The 19,182-nt window shown below is 34.0% G+C and overlaps 1 protein-coding gene across 1 annotated transcript in view; it reads left to right on the forward strand.

The window, feature by feature from the left end:
• The window catches only part of MACROD2 (mono-ADP ribosylhydrolase 2), a 2,039,958-nt gene that overhangs the window by 513,137 nt on the left and 1,507,639 nt on the right, over positions 1-19,182 (forward strand). Inside the window, exon 4 of the mRNA XM_047069512.1 lies at positions 16,983-17,012. Coding sequence (XP_046925468.1) covers positions 16,983-17,012 — 30 coding nt within the window. The remainder of the gene's footprint in view (positions 1-16,982; positions 17,013-19,182) is intronic.

Consider the following 19,182-nt stretch of genomic DNA (forward strand, 5'->3'; position numbering starts at 1 on the left):
GGTAGGTTCTTAGCCAACACAACACTGTTCATTGAGTAAAAGTAAAGTGTTAGTAAATTTTGAAATTTTAAACTTAAAATGTAAGGATTTATACAGAAAGTGCTAGGCTCTTGATATTTTCATTTTTCAGAACTGTGTCCAAGAATTTTACTCTTTGCTTCTTTCTTACAAATTTGCATAGGTTTACTTCTTTCCAGGGTATTTTTTTAAATTAGTTTACAGAATGCTTTACACTGTTTCTCCCTTTGCTCCAGCATTAACACCATAATCTGGTACTATTGTCATTAATGCTAAATATATTTATTTAAATTTTCTTTGTTGGAGGTTTAATGTCTAACTTAAAATTTTAATTATTAAGATTTTAATTTAAAGCAACATTTAATATTTATTATTGAAGAGTCAAACCAGACCAATATAGGAGTACTTGAGTGGCTCAATCGGTTAAGCTTCCAACTATTGATTTCGGCTCAGATCATGATCTCATGGTTTTGAGATCCAGCCCCATGTTTGGCTACACACTGAGCATGGGGTCCTCTTGGGATTCTCTTTCTTTCTCTCTCTCTCTCTCTGCCCCTTGCCACCTTCTCATGCATACTCTAAATAAACAAACAAACAAATGAATAAATATTTTAAAAAAATCTAGACCAACGTAATAAAATATAGGGAGTTTTGTTGGCCTGGGATTGAAAACTAAGACCTAAAGCTAAGGGCAAAAAGGCATCAGGTGCCTTGCATTCTAAAGAGAGTTTCCAACAGTTGGTTGTCAATGATTCATTCCTTTAGTTAATTAATTAATTATCCAGTTTTTATTTAAATTCTAGTTAGTTAACATATAGTGTCATATTGGCTTCAGGAGTAGAAATTAGTGATTCATCACTTAGATATAACACCCAATGCTCATCACAACATGTGCTCTCCTTAATCTCTATCACCCCATTTTAGCCCATTCTGAACCCACCTCCCCTCCACCAACCCTCATTGGTTCTCTATAGTTAAGGGTTTCTTATGGTTCACCTCCCTCTCTTTTTTTTTTTTTTTACCCTTTCCCCTATGTTCGTCTGTTTTGTTTCTTAAATTCCACATATGAGTGAAATCATATAGTATTTGTCTTTTTTCTAACTGACTTATTTTGCTTAGCATAATATACTCTAGCTTCATCTATGTCATTGCAAATGGTAACATTTTATTCTTTTTGATGGCTGAGTAATATTCCATTGTGTATACCACATCTTTTTTTTTTTTAATTTTTTTTTTCAACGTTTATTTATTTTTTGGGACAGAGAGAGACAGAGCATGAACGGGGGAGGGGCAGAGAGAGAGAGGGAGATACAGAATCGGAAGCAGGCTCCAGGCTCTGAGCCATCAGCCCAGAGCCTGACGCGGGGCTCGAACCCACGGAGCGTGAGATTGTGACCTGCCTGAAGTCGGACGCTTAACCGACTGCGCCACCCAGGCGCCCCAACCACATCTTTTTTATCCATTCATCAGTTGATGCACAGCTGGGCTCTTTTCATAATTTGCCTATTATTGATAATGCTATTGTAAACATCAGAGTTCATGTGCCCCTTCTAAACAGTATTTTTGTATTCTTGGGTAAATACCTAGTAGTGCAATTGCTGGGTCATAGGGTCGTTCTATTTTAATGTTTTGAGGAATCTCAGTACTATTTTCCAGAGTGACTTCACCAGTTTTCATTCCCACCAACAGTGTAAGAGGGTTCCCCTTTTTCCTCATCCTTGCCAACATCTGTTGTTTCCTGTGTTGTTAATTTTAGCCATTCTGACAGGTGTGAGGTGGTATCTCATTATGGTTTTGATTTGTATTTCCCTGATTATGAGTGATGTTGAGCATCTTTTCATGTGTCTGTTAGCCATCTCTATGTCTTCTTTGGAAAAGTGTCTATTCATGCCTTCTGCCCATTTCTTCACTAGATTATTTGTTTTTTAAGTGTTAGGTTTGTTAAGTTCTTTATAGATTTTTGGATACTAACCCTTTGTCTCATATGTCATTTGCAAATATCTTCTCCTATTCCATTGGTTGCCTTTTAGTGTCATTGTTTCCTTCGCTGTGCAGAAGCTCTTTATCTTTTCTTCTTTAATGTTTGTTTATTTATTTTTGAGAGATAAAGAGAGAGATCACAGGAGAAGGGCAGAGAGAAAGAGGGAGAGAGAGAATACAAAGTATATTCCACACTAGCAGGACAGAGCCCAATGCGGAGCTCGAACTCTTGAACCATGAGATCATGACTTAAGCTGCAGTCAAGAGTGGGATGCTTAACCAACTGAGCCATCCAGGCGCCCCAGAAGCTTTGTATCTTGATGAAATCTCAGTGGTTCATTTTTGCTTTTGTTCCCCTTGCCTCTGGAAACATATCTAGTAAGAAGTTGCTATGACTGATGTCAAAGAGTTTGCTGCCTATGGTCTTCTCTAGCATTTTGAAGGTTCCCTGCCTCACATTTAGGTCTCTTATCCATTATCTAGTTCCAGTGATAATGCAGTTTGCAGGGGCTTTGTGGTGTTATTTTATTTTTATTTTTTGGCTTGGTGTAACTGGAGTGCATGGGGTTCCCAGTGGCCCCTACTGGTTCTGCCTGAGAGACAGAATCAATTTTTGGAGTCAGGACTTCCTCGTGCTTCTAAGTGGGGAAGAGAAAGTCTCTGGCCTGACAGGGTGAAGAGTGCTTCTGAGCCTGGCTGCTTGTTGTGGTTGGGACCCTTCCCCTTGCCAACTCCATGCCCTTTCCCCCTTGATATTTCTTGGTAAGAGAAGGATTCTCAGGCATGGTAGGGAAGAAAAGCACTTCCTAAGCCAGAACTTGTGGTAGCCACCCCCACAAATGGAAAGCCCTTTCAGCCCTGGGTGCTTGTGGTAGGATCCTTTTTGCTGGTGTTCCCTGTTGCCCCTCCAAACACCCACTGTCTCTTGGTATCAGCAGGCAGTCTCATTCAGGCCCCATGGGTTTTCCTAGCAGAGTACTTGTTTTGGCAAGATCCCCCTTGCTGGTGCTGTCCTGTGTTTTTCCATGTGGGAGAGGAGTCTTCGATTCTGAGTAGAAGGAGAGCACTTTTAATTGAAGGCTTATTTTTAGTGGTAATCCTGGTTGATCCAGGGAAGGAAAGAGCCTACCTCTACTGTCTTATTATGCTAAGGTTGGATATCAAGAAATGGTGGGCCTAGGTTACCTTCTTCCTGCCCTGGGATCTCCAGCTGGTTCCCCTCCCCTCCTTGAGCCTTCTGAGTTCTCCTTTGGTTATTATTTCCACCATTTTTAGTTGTACTTACTGAGGGAGTGGGGAGGAAAATTTTAATAAGAAAAAGCAAGTCTGTGTGATCTTGCTTGGACTGGAAGTCTGAGAGGGCAAAATTTTAGAAAATATAATAACATAAAGTACTGTCAACTTGTAAAGCAATATTTTTTCTTGAATGATCTTCAATATCATGATTCTAATGTTTAGATATTAAAGACATTAAAATATTAAGTAATTACTAAAGTATTTATAATTTGTAGATTATTTAATTTAATGTGTCTGTTTTACTCAGTTATATTCTCCCAAAGCACATATTTTGGAGCACCCACACATATTGTCTGAACAAGTGGTTTTTAAATAATTAAATTGTAATTTATATTTTTATAAATGACAAATCAAGGCACAGAGGTTTAGATGGCTAGCCAAAAATTATATGACTAATTACGGTGACATTAGGGTTAATATTAAGTATTGTTTTGGGTAGCCAACAAATTCATTGCATCTCTTAAATATTGTTTACAAATTCTTTTATTAACTGTTGCAGCTTCTATTTTATTTCTGATATTTGGATATTTCAGAATGACATTAGAAAAGCAACTATTTTTAGTAAGTATTATTTAGTTATATTATGAGATTTGTTAAATAATAATAATTTTTAAAAAGCCTCTGTAATCAGTAATCATCATCTCACCAACGGTAATACCTTTGTCTGAGATTAGTATCAGTGCTTTTCAATGTATCAGAATAAAACTAATCTCTGTTATAGAATCCACAGCTGGCCTGATGGAACTGTAATAGCAAAAGTAATTGGTATTTTTTGATTCACAGGATGCAAATTATAATTTGTCTCCTGTGTACAAAAAAGTGAGGCTTTTTCATAAACAATTAAACTTAATATTGATAAAGTTATACTTTTCCATGTTTTGGAAGAGATGACTTTTTATGCTTGTAGTTTATATAAACATAATAATATGTTTATTATATCCTTGAACAATTTAAAATTTCATTGCACATCAATAAAATGCAACCATAATTTGAAATAGAATTATTAAGCTTAGGTAATTTAGGCAGGAGAAAAACCATTATGGTTTTTACTTGCTACTTCAAGTTATCAAAAATATTCTTTATTTGGTAATCCTAAATTCAAGGATGAGGAGTGCTTATGATAGAAAGTTTAGGACAAATAAAAGCATATATTTATTTTCATTTTGTATTTTTCACTATAGGCAGATAAAATCTTAAATTAGCTAGTTTACATTTACCTGGTGAAATTCAAACTTTAATGTACTATTCTTGTTTTGATAAATTTAACTTAGTTCAAGTCAAAAGCCATGTTAAGAACCATATACCCTCATTGGTAGCAGTATACACATAATTGTTCATGTTGCCTAAAATCACACTGGCAATTTTCATCTTTTTAAAAGCCAATTATCAAAGTTATCAGAATATTAAGTGTAATGTTTCAAAGGAGTTTTCCTTTATAGACAATTTCTGATTTTATGAGATCCAAATTGCTGTTTTTTATAGTAATGTTAGTAAATGACACAGGAAAGTATAACTAAAGACTCTTAAATATTTATAATTTTAAGTTGTATGATGCATGTAAATGCTATCCAATTCTGGTCACCAGCTATATTTAAAAACTAGTAATACTACCATTAGTGTTATTAGAATACATAGTTTTTCATGGGCATTAGATAAACATCTATTTTGAAATAATTTGGAAGAAATAAAATAATTCCTTAAGAGCTAGTCTAGCATACTGTATGGATAATTGGTTAGATGTTTAGGGGTCAAACCTTGGGCTGAATACTTACTTAGCAGTCGATGACTCAAGACAAGCAATTTAGTGTCACTTTAGCCTTGGTTTCCTCATTTGTTATAAGAAAAGTAAAAATTCCCACTTTATGTAAAAGATTAGTTGAAGTATGACAGATACCATACAGATCAACTCTTAGACATTGCCTAATAAATAATAGATGCTCAGAAAATTGTCATCATGATTTATTTGTAGATGCTTTTATTTGGTTGTGATAATGGGTATATTTTTCACCTTTATAAGCTTACTAAAATATGTGTCAGCTTGTCCACTGGCTTGGTGATTCAGAGCATGACTTTCTGATAGAAATGAATCATACAAGAGCTCGTTTTAAATTTTCATAAGTTGGCCATGTCACAAGGCCAAATTTGGTACAAATACTTAAATCAGAACTGCTTGATGATCCAAGTATTGTGTTAGGATGGAGAGCCAGGTCAGTGCTGTGAGACAGCACACTTTAGTTGTATAAAAAACAAACAAACAAACAAACAAACAAACAAACAAACTTTAATGAACTGAAAGAAGAATGTTGCTTTAAAATGATGTGTTTAGATTGGAAAAAGAAAAAAAATTGAAACGTTCTATTGAATATTCTTTAATTTAACATAAGTAGAATTGGCACTGCTAGAGAAAGTGTATGCTACAGTAGTTTGAAAAAGAAAAGAAATAGTTTGGGGCGCCTGGGTGGCGCAGTCGGTTAAGTGTCCGACTTCAGCCAGGTCACGATCTCGCAGTCCCTGAGTTCGAGCCCCGCGTCGGGCTCTGGGCTGATGGCTCGGAGCCTGGAGCCTGTTTCAGATTCTGTGTCTCCCTCTCTCTCTGCCCCTCCCCCGTTCATGCTCTGTCTCTCTCTGTCCCAAAAATAAATAAAAAACGTTGAAAAAAAAATTAAAAAAAAAAAAGAAAAGAAATAGTTTTACTTAGCCTTGAAATGCATATTGAGCTAAAGCATTCTTACATCTCTTTTTTTGATAACTTTCCCATCTATATCTTTCTAATAAGTTACTATCTTCTGAACTCCTGTGTCTTTAAACTTTTGAAGTGTACTTTAAATTTGCAAGAAATTTAATTAGAAAGTAGTGGAAACTTTCTCTCTCTAATCTTTTCTAGCCAAAATTTTAGTTTGCTTTGAAGTTCAAGACCTGTCATGGTTTGTATCTAGTAAACATGAAAAGAAAATGGTTAAAGAGGCTCACCATCAGTTGAGATGGCTTTATTATTTTTACATTAAAAACATATCATTTTAAAATTTATATATTTGAAATCATTCAGAAACTCAGACTGAATATCCTTTCAGGTATAAGTGAGAACTTTTCACTGATGTATTTTACATTTAAATCAGAAGCAGTTCAGTGAACTTCATGTACTTGTCAAAACATTTTGATCAGCTTATTATTGGCGGACATCAAATGTGCTTCCCAGGGTATAGTTATGAATGTTAAATTTTTGCTAATTTTGAATTATTTTAATATACAAATTTTAATAATTTTGTTAAACTCTTAAATGTGAAAAAGCATATGCTCTTTTAAATGTAAATACTTTGGAATATTTATTCTATAGGACAAATACCAGTATGTAGGAATACACAAACCCACACAGTTATACACACACAAGGATGTTTATTAGATCATTGTCTGTACTGGGAAACTGGAAGCAACCTAAGTGCCCATAGATAATAGGAATTGTTTCACTCAAATTTTAGAAAATTATAGTACATTTATTATTTTTTTAGTTAGACCTTTGATGTATTGGTAAATGAGAAAATTATGTTGCATGTTATTTTTTTATAGTAGGATCCATTGTATTTTAAACAACAATCTCAGGAAGACTCATTTATGTGTATATATATTTATATCAACATGGATTTGAATATGAAAAGGAATAGTAGTTAAGACTACTTGAGTTTAATAAAATTCTTGATTCATATGTTCAAATGAATACATGTTATTTTATATGTTTATGTTCATATTTTTTATATATTTAAATTTTTATATTTTTAATTAATAAGGAAAACATTAGTCTACTGTATTTATTATTCCACAAATAGAAACATAAGAATAGGTGCTACCCTCATAAGAGTTAGGGTAAGATAGTTTGGGAAGGAATGTGAGATTTAGGTGAGCCACCAATTGTGACGAGTTTGTGTAAATCCTATCTATCCAATCAAGGTCCCTACAGGAACCTTGGCACAATGAATTAAGATATTTTGGGGACAGCTTATTTATAAAGGGAATATGTACAAGGGTTAGAGCCAGGAATGATGTAGAAGAAACTCAAGGGATTGTTCAGCAACCGTGGTTACCAACAGCACAGCTGTTAACCATGTTAAGCTCAAAGAGATGAGTAGAAGGAGATATATCAGAACCCAAAAGGAGAGAAAGTCATATTATAAACTAAATGAAGTTGATTAGAGCAGTGACCTTTATTCAAGGGATATAGTCAGTTCAAGGTAAGCTTATAGGAGTGAACCAGGAAAGTAAAAACTTGGAATGGATTTTTTTTTAAGTTCATTTATTTATTTTGAGAGAGACAGAGACATTTTTGAGACATTTATTTTGAGAGAGACTGAGCAAGTGGGGGAAGGGCAGAGAGAGGGAGAGAGAGAGAATCCCAAGCAGGCTCCATGCTGCCAGCACAGAGCCCATTGTGGGGCTTGAACCCACAAAGCCATGAGATCATGACCTGAGCCAAAATCAAGAGTTGGAATGTTCAACTGACTGAGTCACCCAGCTACCCGTGAATGGAATTTTTATTTCTTCCACCAGCTCCTGCCAGGGCTCCCCATTGACTGAACCCAACCAGAACCAGAGGGTAAGAGAGGACCCATTGATGTTCTATATATAGATCACTTTGGGCAGAGAACAGGGTGTAGGATAGAGAATGGGTCTTAACTCAGCAATAGCACTGCTAGGAATTTACCCAAGGGATACAGGAGTGCTGATGCATAGAGGCACTTGTACCTCAATGTTTCTAGCAGCACTCTCAACAATAGCCAAATTATGGAAAGAGCCTAAATGTCCATCAACTGATGAATGGATAAAGAAATTGTGGTTTATATACACAATGGAATACTACGTGGCAATGAGAAAGAATGGAATATGGCCCTTTGTAGCAACGTGGATGGAACTGGAGAGTGTTAAGTGAAATAAGCCATACAGAGAAAGACAGATACCATATGTTTTCACTCATATGTGGATCCTGAGAAACTTAACAGAAGTCCATCGGGGAGAGGAAGGAAAAAAAAAGTTAGAGAGGGAGGGAGCCAAACCATAAGAGACTCTTAAAAACAGAATAAACTGAGGGTTGATGGGGGGTGGGTGATGGACATTGAGGAGGGCACCTGTTGGGATGAGCACTGGGTGTTGTATGGAAACCAATTGACAATAAATTTCATATTAAAAATAAAAAAATAAAATAAAAAGCAATTTTATATCTAAAAAAAAAAGAGAGAATGGGTCTTAAGGAGTAAACAGAAGCTATCTGGTATAAATATCCAACATTATTTTTGAACCAAATAATTAAAATAACCCAGAAGGGAGAAATCTGTTATAATATACAAAGTATTGACATCCATTTTCTTTGTGGGCTCATAGAGTTATTCTTTAATTGGCCTATGCCCAAAGAAAGAATTAAAAAAAAAAAAGAATTTGAAGATGGCATTGTTCCTCATTCTCCTCCATGCCTAATCCTAGTTTCTTCCCCAAATTCTGATGAGGGTACATACAGCACAAGACATCTCAGAGTGAGGACAGAGGCCTGGAGTTTTCTAAGATGAACATGATTCTGGCCCCCACAAGGTATAGATTTGTTTGAATGCTTTTAAATAGTGAGGGTTTTTTTCAATAATTATTAACTTCTAGCATGAGTGCCAGAGGTAGCAGGAGCTGACGTTTACTGAGCTGCAGTAAGTGCCAGGTTCCATGCAGTGGTTCACATAGTTATCACCCTCACTCTGCTCAGCAAACCTGTACCACGACTGCTGTTTTCCCAAATTACTGCTTAAGAAAAAGACTCTAAAAGGGGTTAGATAATTAGCTGGAGTTTCAAGAACTTTCTCAAAGATGATGATAGAGTCTGGAATTGGACCTTGATCTGTTGGCTTTCCCCTGGCACAGCCTCACTTGGCTGTAAAATTGTGAAGGAGTCATTACCTATTATTGTAGCTCTCTCACCTGTCCCACAAATAAGACTTTTCCTTTCTCCTCTCTCATTCTTCTGTATTCCAGTAATTTTCTTAATTATATATTTAACAAGTATTTATTGAGTACCTACTCTGTGCCAAGAATTGTGCAGGGTGCTGTTGATACCAGCAAATAGTCCTCTAAGGAGTATTCTCAGGGTAGCAATCCTATGCATTTTCCTTAATCCCAAATCCTTTACCTTTGAGTTTCTTTGTCTCAATCTTCCCATTATTGACTATGATAATTATTCTTTTGTCTTATTTAAATTAAAGTGTAATTAAAAATAAACCTTTTTTTAAAAGACTCGATACTATTTCATTATTGGAGAGAAATAAATATTCCATAATATTAAAAGAAATATGAAATAAGGAAACTATTTAAAACAGTTTCCTTAAAAGAAACAGGTTTTATTGAAACAAATTCATCTTCCCAAGAAGCACGTAAATGAGGGTGCAAGTAAAGGCCTATGTTTTAATCAGGCTAAAAGTGTATCCCATTCCCTTAGATAAGCACATCTTCCATTTTTCAAACTGAGAAGTGGTTTGTATTCAAAACCTTTCTTGTCAAAGACAAAACTGCTGTTCAAGTGTCTTGTGTCATTATAACCACAAAACTAATACACATTTGAACTCATTTTTTCCCTATTTAGACACACTTGTTCACTCTTTGGAAAGCCCCAGATTGGTTACTTAAGTAATCCTATTTTTGTAACTGAGCCAATGTTATCATCATCAAAATTACAACTGATTCGTAATACAGTGTCAAGAAGGATGACTCGTACGTAAAAACATGTGCTGATTCCTCTCATTTTGCACTAGTTACATTGCATTATACAGCTGTAGGAACTGGCAATGCTTTAGTTCACCCTTTAATAATCAAATTCAGTGATCTTCAGTAGGATCACATTCAGTAGACTGCATGCATATTATGTTTTGTTACTATCTTTGGATGCAATTTTTGAGGAGAAAAAATGTACATGTGTATAAATATATGTGTATATATATACGTATATATTTATGTGTGTGTATACACACGCACACACACACACACACACACACACACACACACATACAAGTATCTCCTGCTTTTAAAAAGTTCATATTACACCACCCAACTTAATCAAAATATCTATGTTGGTGCCTATTTCCTCTAAGTGAAAGAAATCTGAACAGGATTTTTGCTTTTATCAAAAAAGTGAAAATAGCATTCAGCACTTTTCTGCAGCGAGCCATTAGAGAGGCATTGTGCACTCTGAGCAGTGAGAGTGGCACCACCAATCTCCTTCCCTGAGAACTAGACTCAGCATCTCAGCATTAAGCTTACAATAGCTTTGAACCCTGTGAGCATCTGTGCTTTATCTCAGTTTATTTTGTGTATCCATGAGCAAGATGTGTTCTAAGGTATCAGAAAAGTCTAAAAGAAGTTAATTTTGGGCCTGGGAATGCTAAAAACAAATTTCTGTATAAATTAATGATAATTGTTTCTTTGCTTTATACCCAAAAGTTTCATAGGAATGCTAATTTTTCAGATAGTGGAGGAAACCTCAGTGTATGTTTGTATGTGTTTGTGGTGTGTGTGTGTGTGTGTGTGTGTGTGTGTGTGCATGTGTGTGCATTTTTTTTCCAGTTTGAAATTCGCAGTATTGTATGGTAGGTTCTTTACCTAGGTCTGATCCTGGATAAGTTATCTCACATCTTTGATCCTCTTTAACTTTCCACTTTTGTGAAATGAAGGAATTGGACAAAATAAGTGGTTTTCCTTCCATGTTGCGGTATTTCTTGAAGTTACTGGGTGCACTGTAACTGATAAAGCTGTAGAGCTGATAAAGCCACATTGGCTAAAGATAGGCAGCTCTTTCTCCTCCCTCTTACTTAAATGAGGATAATTCTGTTTTATTTGTTAATACTCCCAAGTAAATTTTCTAATTTTTATTCTGTTTTTGGCTTCATAGTGGATTGCAGCTTATACAAAACACACAGACCCTGGAATAATCAATTGTTCCTTTAAATTCTGCAGTTAAGTATGAAATGTAAAGTATTAATTATGTGTTTATGCCTGGTTTCTACATGTGAGGTAGTTAAGCCTATGCTTAATTTTCTCTCTTTGTCAGCTTCAAAGCAGGAAATTATACCATTGCCCCAAACCTCTGGCATTCCGTTGATTTTGTTTAGAAGGTATAAATCTAGTAAAGCATGAGTAGAGAGCTGTTGCCAAATTGATGGCTGAATTTGTCTGTGTAGATTGTATTTCCACAGCTGTCAGTTGGGATGGTTGTTCCCTGTACAAAGCAGTTCAAGAGTCATGCAAATGCTTGGGATTTTAATCTTAGATTTTTAAGCACTTCCTACTTTGAGTTTCAAGTGTAGGGAATATAACATGTGCCATTCTACAGGGTGATATTTTGGCTTTTGTATCTTTAGGATAACATGTTGTGAATGAAATAGTGTTTTAGGTAGAGTTCCTGGGAAGTTTTTGCCAACAATCATTTTTGACATCCCATGTGCCCTGTTGTAATAAGAAAGCAGAATAAATAAACTACACTAGGTGGTCAGGATTCTGTTAGAATGAAAGCTATTATAATATCCTTTATAATGATGAAAAGAAAATAGAAACCCTGCACAAATAGTTTTAATCAGTGTTTCAAGACTAATCTCCCAAACTGTTGCTTGTTTGACAGATAGTCTTGGGTGGGGGGTAGAAATGGAGTGGAAAACAAATAATTACTGTAGAGATAATAGGAAATTACTTGGAAAGTAGAATAAAAACTTGTTCCAAACACTTACCAGGCCAGTTTGGCTCATAGTCGACGTAAATTACGTTCTGGATTATTTCACAGACTGGATTACAGTAGTCCCTTCTCATCTGTGTTTCACTTTCTGTGGTTTCAGTTACCCATGTTCACCCACCATCTGGAAGCAGATAATCCTCCTTCTGATCTATCGTCAGAGGGTCTATAGTATCTTAAAATTATGCCACGATGCCTGCAGCATTCACTTCACTTCATCTCATCATGTAAGCATTTTATCATCTCACGTCATCACAAAAAGAAATAGGGCAAGTACAGCACTAGAGAGTCAAAGAGACCACATTCACTTAACATTTATTATAGTACATTATTATAATTGTTTTATTATTAGTTATTCTTAATCTCTTACTGTGTCCAATTTATAAATTAAACTTTATGATAGATGCGCATTGGAAAAGGAAAAAAAAAAAACATAGTATACACAGGTTTCAGTACTATTTGTGATTTCAGACATCCCCTGGAAGTCTTGGATGGTGTCCCCTGTGGATAAACAGTAGCTACTGCATTTCAGACTCACAAACTGCAGGAGCTGTTAAGTATGCTAAAGTACAAGGCTAGCACATGTTAGGTTAGCAGTTTTTTTTTTTTTAATGTTACTGAATAACATTTTATTACATCCAAAACTTTCAAATCTAAGAGAACTATCAAAACTAAGAGAAGTTGTCTGATGCAGAGATCCCCAATATATGGCATGTCCTCTGACATTTCGATTCTCCCTATCCCACTCTGTCATAAATATTATTAAACAATCATAGTTCTCTTTCCCACTGAGCTTAGATTTAGCCTTAAAATCTTTCTCAAATCAAGAGGTACAGTCTTTTGTAATTAGTGAATTAGAATTGTTTGACATTTGTTTGCCATCTCTGATTGATTCTAAATTTCCTGATGGAAGAAGATAAATAAGGTAGTTGACTATGACACCCAAACCACTGATATATTTAGAAATTGCGGCAAATTAAAACAGGTTACCCGGATCTCAGTTCAGTATTCTTTCTTTAATACTATAAAGAGTAAAGAAGGTTTTTGAGATATTAGGAGAAAAAGTCAGTTAGGATGTTTGATACATTATAGCTTTTCTTACATTTCCAATAATGTTATGGCACACATTCCATTTAGGAGCTTCAGGTAATAGAAGATTACTTATATAGTAATTTTATTTTTCATGTTTTGATCCATGATTTAATTATCATTATATTTGTGAAAAGACACAAATGCATGCATATACAGACATATATGTACACAGAGGGTCTTTCAAGATCATTTTCTTTAAAGAAAGAAAGCAGTATAATATTCCATTTATGTTCTGAGCAACACATGAAATGAGGATACTGTTGGTAAGTGCTATGACCATTTTTCATTTAGGCTAATTATCCCAAGAAAAGGATTCCTACATTGTATTCTTTTTTTCCTTTGGTTTTGATAATTTAAAAATGAATATACTTATAGAAATGTATAATTTTTATTAAAATTTTTCATTAAAGTTTTTCATCAAAAAATTGAGTTCAAATAGAAGAAAATAATTTCTCAAAAATTCTAAAAAATTAATCATTTGGTTAGGATATTATAAATAAATTCTCCATACTTGCCACTTTGAAATTAGATTTACGTAACCCTTTATCCCATTTTATGTTCAGCGTTGTTGTTGTTGTTGTTGTTTTTCACTTTATAAACAGTGAAACTGTTCACCTCATTGAGTTGTTATTTTGGGGGTATGAAGAAGTGCAATACAGAGATTCATTAACATGTAATGGCTCATTTTAGTTTCTCATTCAATCGATTTTTGAGGCAATTACTGGAGCTTGATTTTTTCCTCTACCTTTCTGGTAATAGAAAGGATATTTTATTTAGGAAAATGTGAATAAAAATAGTGTTGATTAGTAAGCATACTCAGAGAAGATATTTTAAAATCTTATTTTAGAAGCAGTGGTATGCTCATAAACTTGAAGTTTTCTTTGTTTCTTTTCTGCTTTTCCTTCTCTCTGAAACTTTGGGAATAACAAGAGGCATGTCCAGAATTCCCTCTAGCAAAGGACTTGATAGAGACAGAAATATAGAAACATGTTTTTTACATGCTTAGTCATTAAATATTTCCAAAGAAATTTGAAGAGTTTCGTTAATGGTCTTTGATTTTACAGGAAGAAAAAGGACCAAAGTTTGCTCTTTCCACACACTTCAATAAATAAATACCACTTATATCAAAAAGAAATTGTACTGAACTTACCAATTATCTTATTTTTAGAAAACATGTATTGAGTGCTTCTTAGATGCAGGCCAAAGTATTAAACTCAGACCTTGTCTTTAAGGGTTTCATATGTAATTGGGATGTACCTCAATTTATTAAATATAATTAAGTAGAAATTAAATGACTATTAATTTTAGACACACAAAAGTCATTTTTACTTTTGTAAAATGGAAGAAATATTAATCTACCTGGCCAATAAGCATTGAGCATCAGTTATATATAAGGTGTTTTGTGAAGGTAAAGTAATGTTTGAAATCATGATAAAGGTTTACTTTTATTTGCCTTCATTTATGCCACATTTACTGAAGAAAATTGTCTTGATATTTTTGCTAAGATACATTTTATTAAAAAAATTAAGAATAGAAATGATAAAATAGGCTTAAATTTCATGAATTCTCTAGAAAAATCATTACCATAATTATAGTTATTGGAAATTAGAAATTATTAGAAATTACAAATATATTGTTTTGAATATATATATATGTGTGTGTATATATATACACACACACACACACACACACATATATATATATATATACATATATATATATGTTTGTGAATATGTTTTAGAATCCTAGATTAAGATTCTATTACATGAAGGGTAATGCACATGAAATTATCTTAAAAGTGATGGGACACTGTAGAATGCCATAGTTTTGCAAATTAGTTCTATGTTGATATTAAAATGTGACCAGATATACTTATCTAGACATGAACACACATCTGACATAAATTGACTTGATGGTTCTCTTGGGACTGGGATTCCAGTTCTTACACCTATGCTACTCATCCACCCACGTCTATTGGATAAGTGCCTACTTAAATAGATGAACCTTGGTCTATGTTCTCAAAACACGCAACCTCTACCTTTATTCAGCAAAGCATTGGGTGAGAGTAGACTGTGTTGTGTTATTGCGCTCCTGGGCATGATAATTTGAATGAAAAGCTACTATCCATTATTGTTGTTTGTTCTTGAAAATACCTTTTTCCTTCTGAATGAATATGTGAACGTTGGAGAAAAACAGAATTCCAGGGAACTGAAAAACCTATAGATAGGGAAATAGTACCCAATGAAATATAAAAATAAACAATCAGCAGCCATGTGGTTTTATAAATGCGTGTAGCTAAGATTTTAGAAGATATTTGAATTAGGTAAGAGATATGGGTTGATCATGAAAATTCTGCCATTAGATAGGGGTATGGGAACCAAAATAGAATTCACATCTTTCCTCATGCCCCTGCAGCAAGCTACCCCTTCAACAGCTACAAAGTTTGATGCTGGACATTAAATCCTCAATACCATCTACATACATACTTTACACTCTCACTGTGAAGTCAGATGGATTTGGGGTCCTGAGTTGACAAAATGGCAGATTTTATGACATCAAAAGTGTTTTTTTTTTTAACACGATTGATTAATGACATTGCTATTTAGTTCATGATTGTGAAAAAAGTATCAAGAGGAAGGCAAGAGCAGCAGTTAGATGGCTCTGTCCTTGGAAGATCATATGGAATAAGATTTGATGCTCTAATGTATTGACATATTAAGAAGAACTTCAAAGGCATGTGGTCTTATTGGATTTTCATGATATTCTCTTCAGTGTTGTAAAAATCAGCAAGCCATCACATATTTAACCATATGGAACTATGAATATAGGCATTTGTTCATGAAATGATCCATTACCTATTGATGGAATCAGTAACACTTGGATATTTGCTTCTCTTAATTATGACAATGCGTGGTGTGGACAGCACACTAAAGTTCAAGTTAAAGACTCCCACTCCTCTTTCCTAAATGATTTGTTTAATCTTTTGGTAGCTCAAGTTTCTATACAAAGAGACCTTGGACACCACATACTTTTTTTTTTTAATACTGCTGTAGGATTTCTTTTTTTATAATGGCATGAAAATACCTATGATACATAAGAACGCTATGGAATAAAGCTCAGTGCAGTGTATATTGACTTTTGTTTTCAGGCTGTTATAATGACTAGATAAACATAGGCATAAAGCTGTTTAATACTTCAGCAGAAACCTGGAATGGGACTTTATGAAATTTTGAACTCTTGAAAGAAATTCAAATGGAATTATCTTATACTTAGCTTATTACTTGGCTTCTATAAATATGTGTGCTAGAATAATGGATAACTGGGTAAGAAATGACACATTGTTTTACAACAATGCTTAAAATTTTGTTTCCTCAAATAAATAGTTAATGCTAAAAGTAATCTGTTACTAAGAGTTCTTACTGCACAGTGTCTTAAGATACTTTATTTGATGATGGTTTATTAAAATTATCATTATTCTTTTATGTTACATGGTCCTTTGAAATCACTGAATTGCCTAAATAACATACTCTCTCTCTACTTGATAAAATAGAGAACATAGAAGGTTATTTTAGATATTGAACAGAAAATAAAAGAATGACAACATGTGCTTCCTTTTATTATAAGGGAGTACATATAAATACAGTTTTTTGAAGAGAAAATAGAGTTATTAAATTATTTTAATTTTCATGCCATCATAAAACAGTAATAGAAGCTATCTTTATATGAAAGTACATAGTGTGAGTGTATGTGCGTATTTATAAGAGACGTGATCACCAGCAGCTTTTACTTAACCTATCTGGCGTATTATAGTTTTTATATATTACTTAATGTTTTCTGTTTGTTTTGTTTTAAACAGCAAATGCCAGTCTTCTTGGAGGAGGAGGTGGTAAGTCCTGAACATCACTTAATTTAAAATATTTTTTATTACACCTGCCACAAGATGTTAAGTAAGTTCTGTGATACTTTAAAGAAAATTAATTTAGCTATAATTATTAACCACAAAATGATAATCTTCTAGAAAATAACTTATAATAGAAATACATATATTGGTTTGTCTAACTCTTATTTTTTTTTTAACATTTTTATTTTTATTTTTGGGACAGAGAGAGACAGAGCATGAACGGGGGAGGGGCAGAGAGAGAGGGAGACACAGAATCGGAAACAGGCTCCAGGCTCTGAGCCATCAGCCCAGAGCCCGAGTCTAACTCTTATTTTAAAAAAACTTCAGAGTATGTGTAATACTGTTTTTATTCTCAATAAAACTTTGTATTTCTACGTTTGGCATAAGCTGTAACAGCTCTAAGCTATTAAGATGAACACATATAATAGATGGTGGAATCACTTTTAATGTAAATCCTGAAACAGTTCATTTGGAGACTTGTGGTTTTAGTTTTTTCATTTTTATTTTTTCTTCCTCATAATGGCTTAAAAAAACAATGACTTTGTAGCCTGAGAAATTAACATATCAGCCATTTACTTGAAAAATAAAAAAAGATATTAGTATTGGCACTTTGCTTTTTCATTTAGCTTGCTTAGAGGAAAATGAATGAGATAAAATTGAGATGAAGAGAGAGTCCTGTACTGGGAATTTTTTTTATACTAAAATCTTGGAGATGTTTATTATTTTTATTTCTAGGTTGAAAGATGAAAGCTTCCTAGCCTTCCTATATAGAATATAGTAGGGGGGAAAAGTATGCAATAGAATAGGGTCCTTTTCATTTAAGACCCAGCTGGACATAAATAAGTTTGTTTTGTCTCTCCATTCTCCTTCTTCCACTAGTTCCCTCTTTTCATGTACATGGTTGAAGTAGATGGGATTGCACAGAACGTTAGGCTTTCAAAAATTCCCTGGGTGAACTTTATTTGGAAACTAAAATTTTAATCATTGTTCCTATATAGGAATCAACAGATTTTTAAAAAACAGAATCCTGGAAATAGAAATAATAGAAAAACGGTTTAATCTAGATAGTGCTCTTCATATTTTCACATGCCAATGCACACATTCTGCAGCAGAGTATTTCTTGTCTTCTTCCCTAAATTACGTTAGAAGATATGAATCGACAGGATTTCTCATTATACATTTTTTTGGTCTTTTTGGGGAATTGGAAGGGAAAATCTTCCTTGGGAGTTGGATTCCCAGTAAATTGTTATCTCCAGGTCTCTTATGTCAAGAAAACATTATTAAAATAAATTCCCCATAGTGCTGATCTACTTACAAAACATATTAATATTTTAACAAATTTGGTGAATACTGTTAAATAGGCTGAATATGTCTCATGCACAGGTAGTCTAGATGTAGACTATACTGGTCATATAGTAATTCCATCCTGTCATCAAGCACTCAAGCTCTTACTTTTCTACTCTTCCTTCCTAGTGCATGGAACTCAGAGTCCATGGTAGTAATTGGAGCTCTAGCCATTGTAAATATGTGTCAGGAGCAGTAAGAAAGGCAAAAAATTTTTTAAAAAGTGGCCCCTAAAAGATGAGTCAGTTTTCTTTAAGCAGCTTTCTCTGAAATCTCACATTATCCTTGAACATACCAAATGTTCGTTCATAGGTACATACAATTTCATTCCAGGAAGCAATGTACTCATGAAAAAAAAAAAAGTGTTGCATTTCCTTTTGTTTTCTTTTTTTTTTTTTTATTTTGGTAAGGTCATAGTTAACTAATACTTATTTCTTATCCATGATACCTTTCTATTTAAAATACAATGATCTTAGCTGTTTACAAAGGGAATAAAAACAATAATATGTTCAGTAGAGGAAGATCTTGCATACACAGGTTGACACATAACAAATTTATGTCTTTAGTTTCAACCAAACTTAGATAATCACTAACAGCACTTTAAGAAAAAAAAAAAACACATTTCTCGAATGGACATGTGGGAGAAGGAGGAAGAACTTGGTAATTCTGGCATATAGCAGATGGGTGTTAGGTCATCTCTGTTAAAGGAAGGATTGACAAGTGAAGTGACATATTTGAGAAACTTTTAGTTAGAAGCAAGAGCCGGGTCTGGAAAAGATTCTGCAGATTATTTAGACCTCACTACCAGAGA

This window comes from Lynx rufus, unplaced genomic scaffold (assembly GCF_022079265.1).
Source record: "Lynx rufus isolate CCGP_SWC_20201006 ecotype Redwood Valley unplaced genomic scaffold, mLynRuf1.p SCAF_8, whole genome shotgun sequence".
NCBI classification, from domain to species: Eukaryota; Metazoa; Chordata; class Mammalia; order Carnivora; family Felidae; genus Lynx; species Lynx rufus.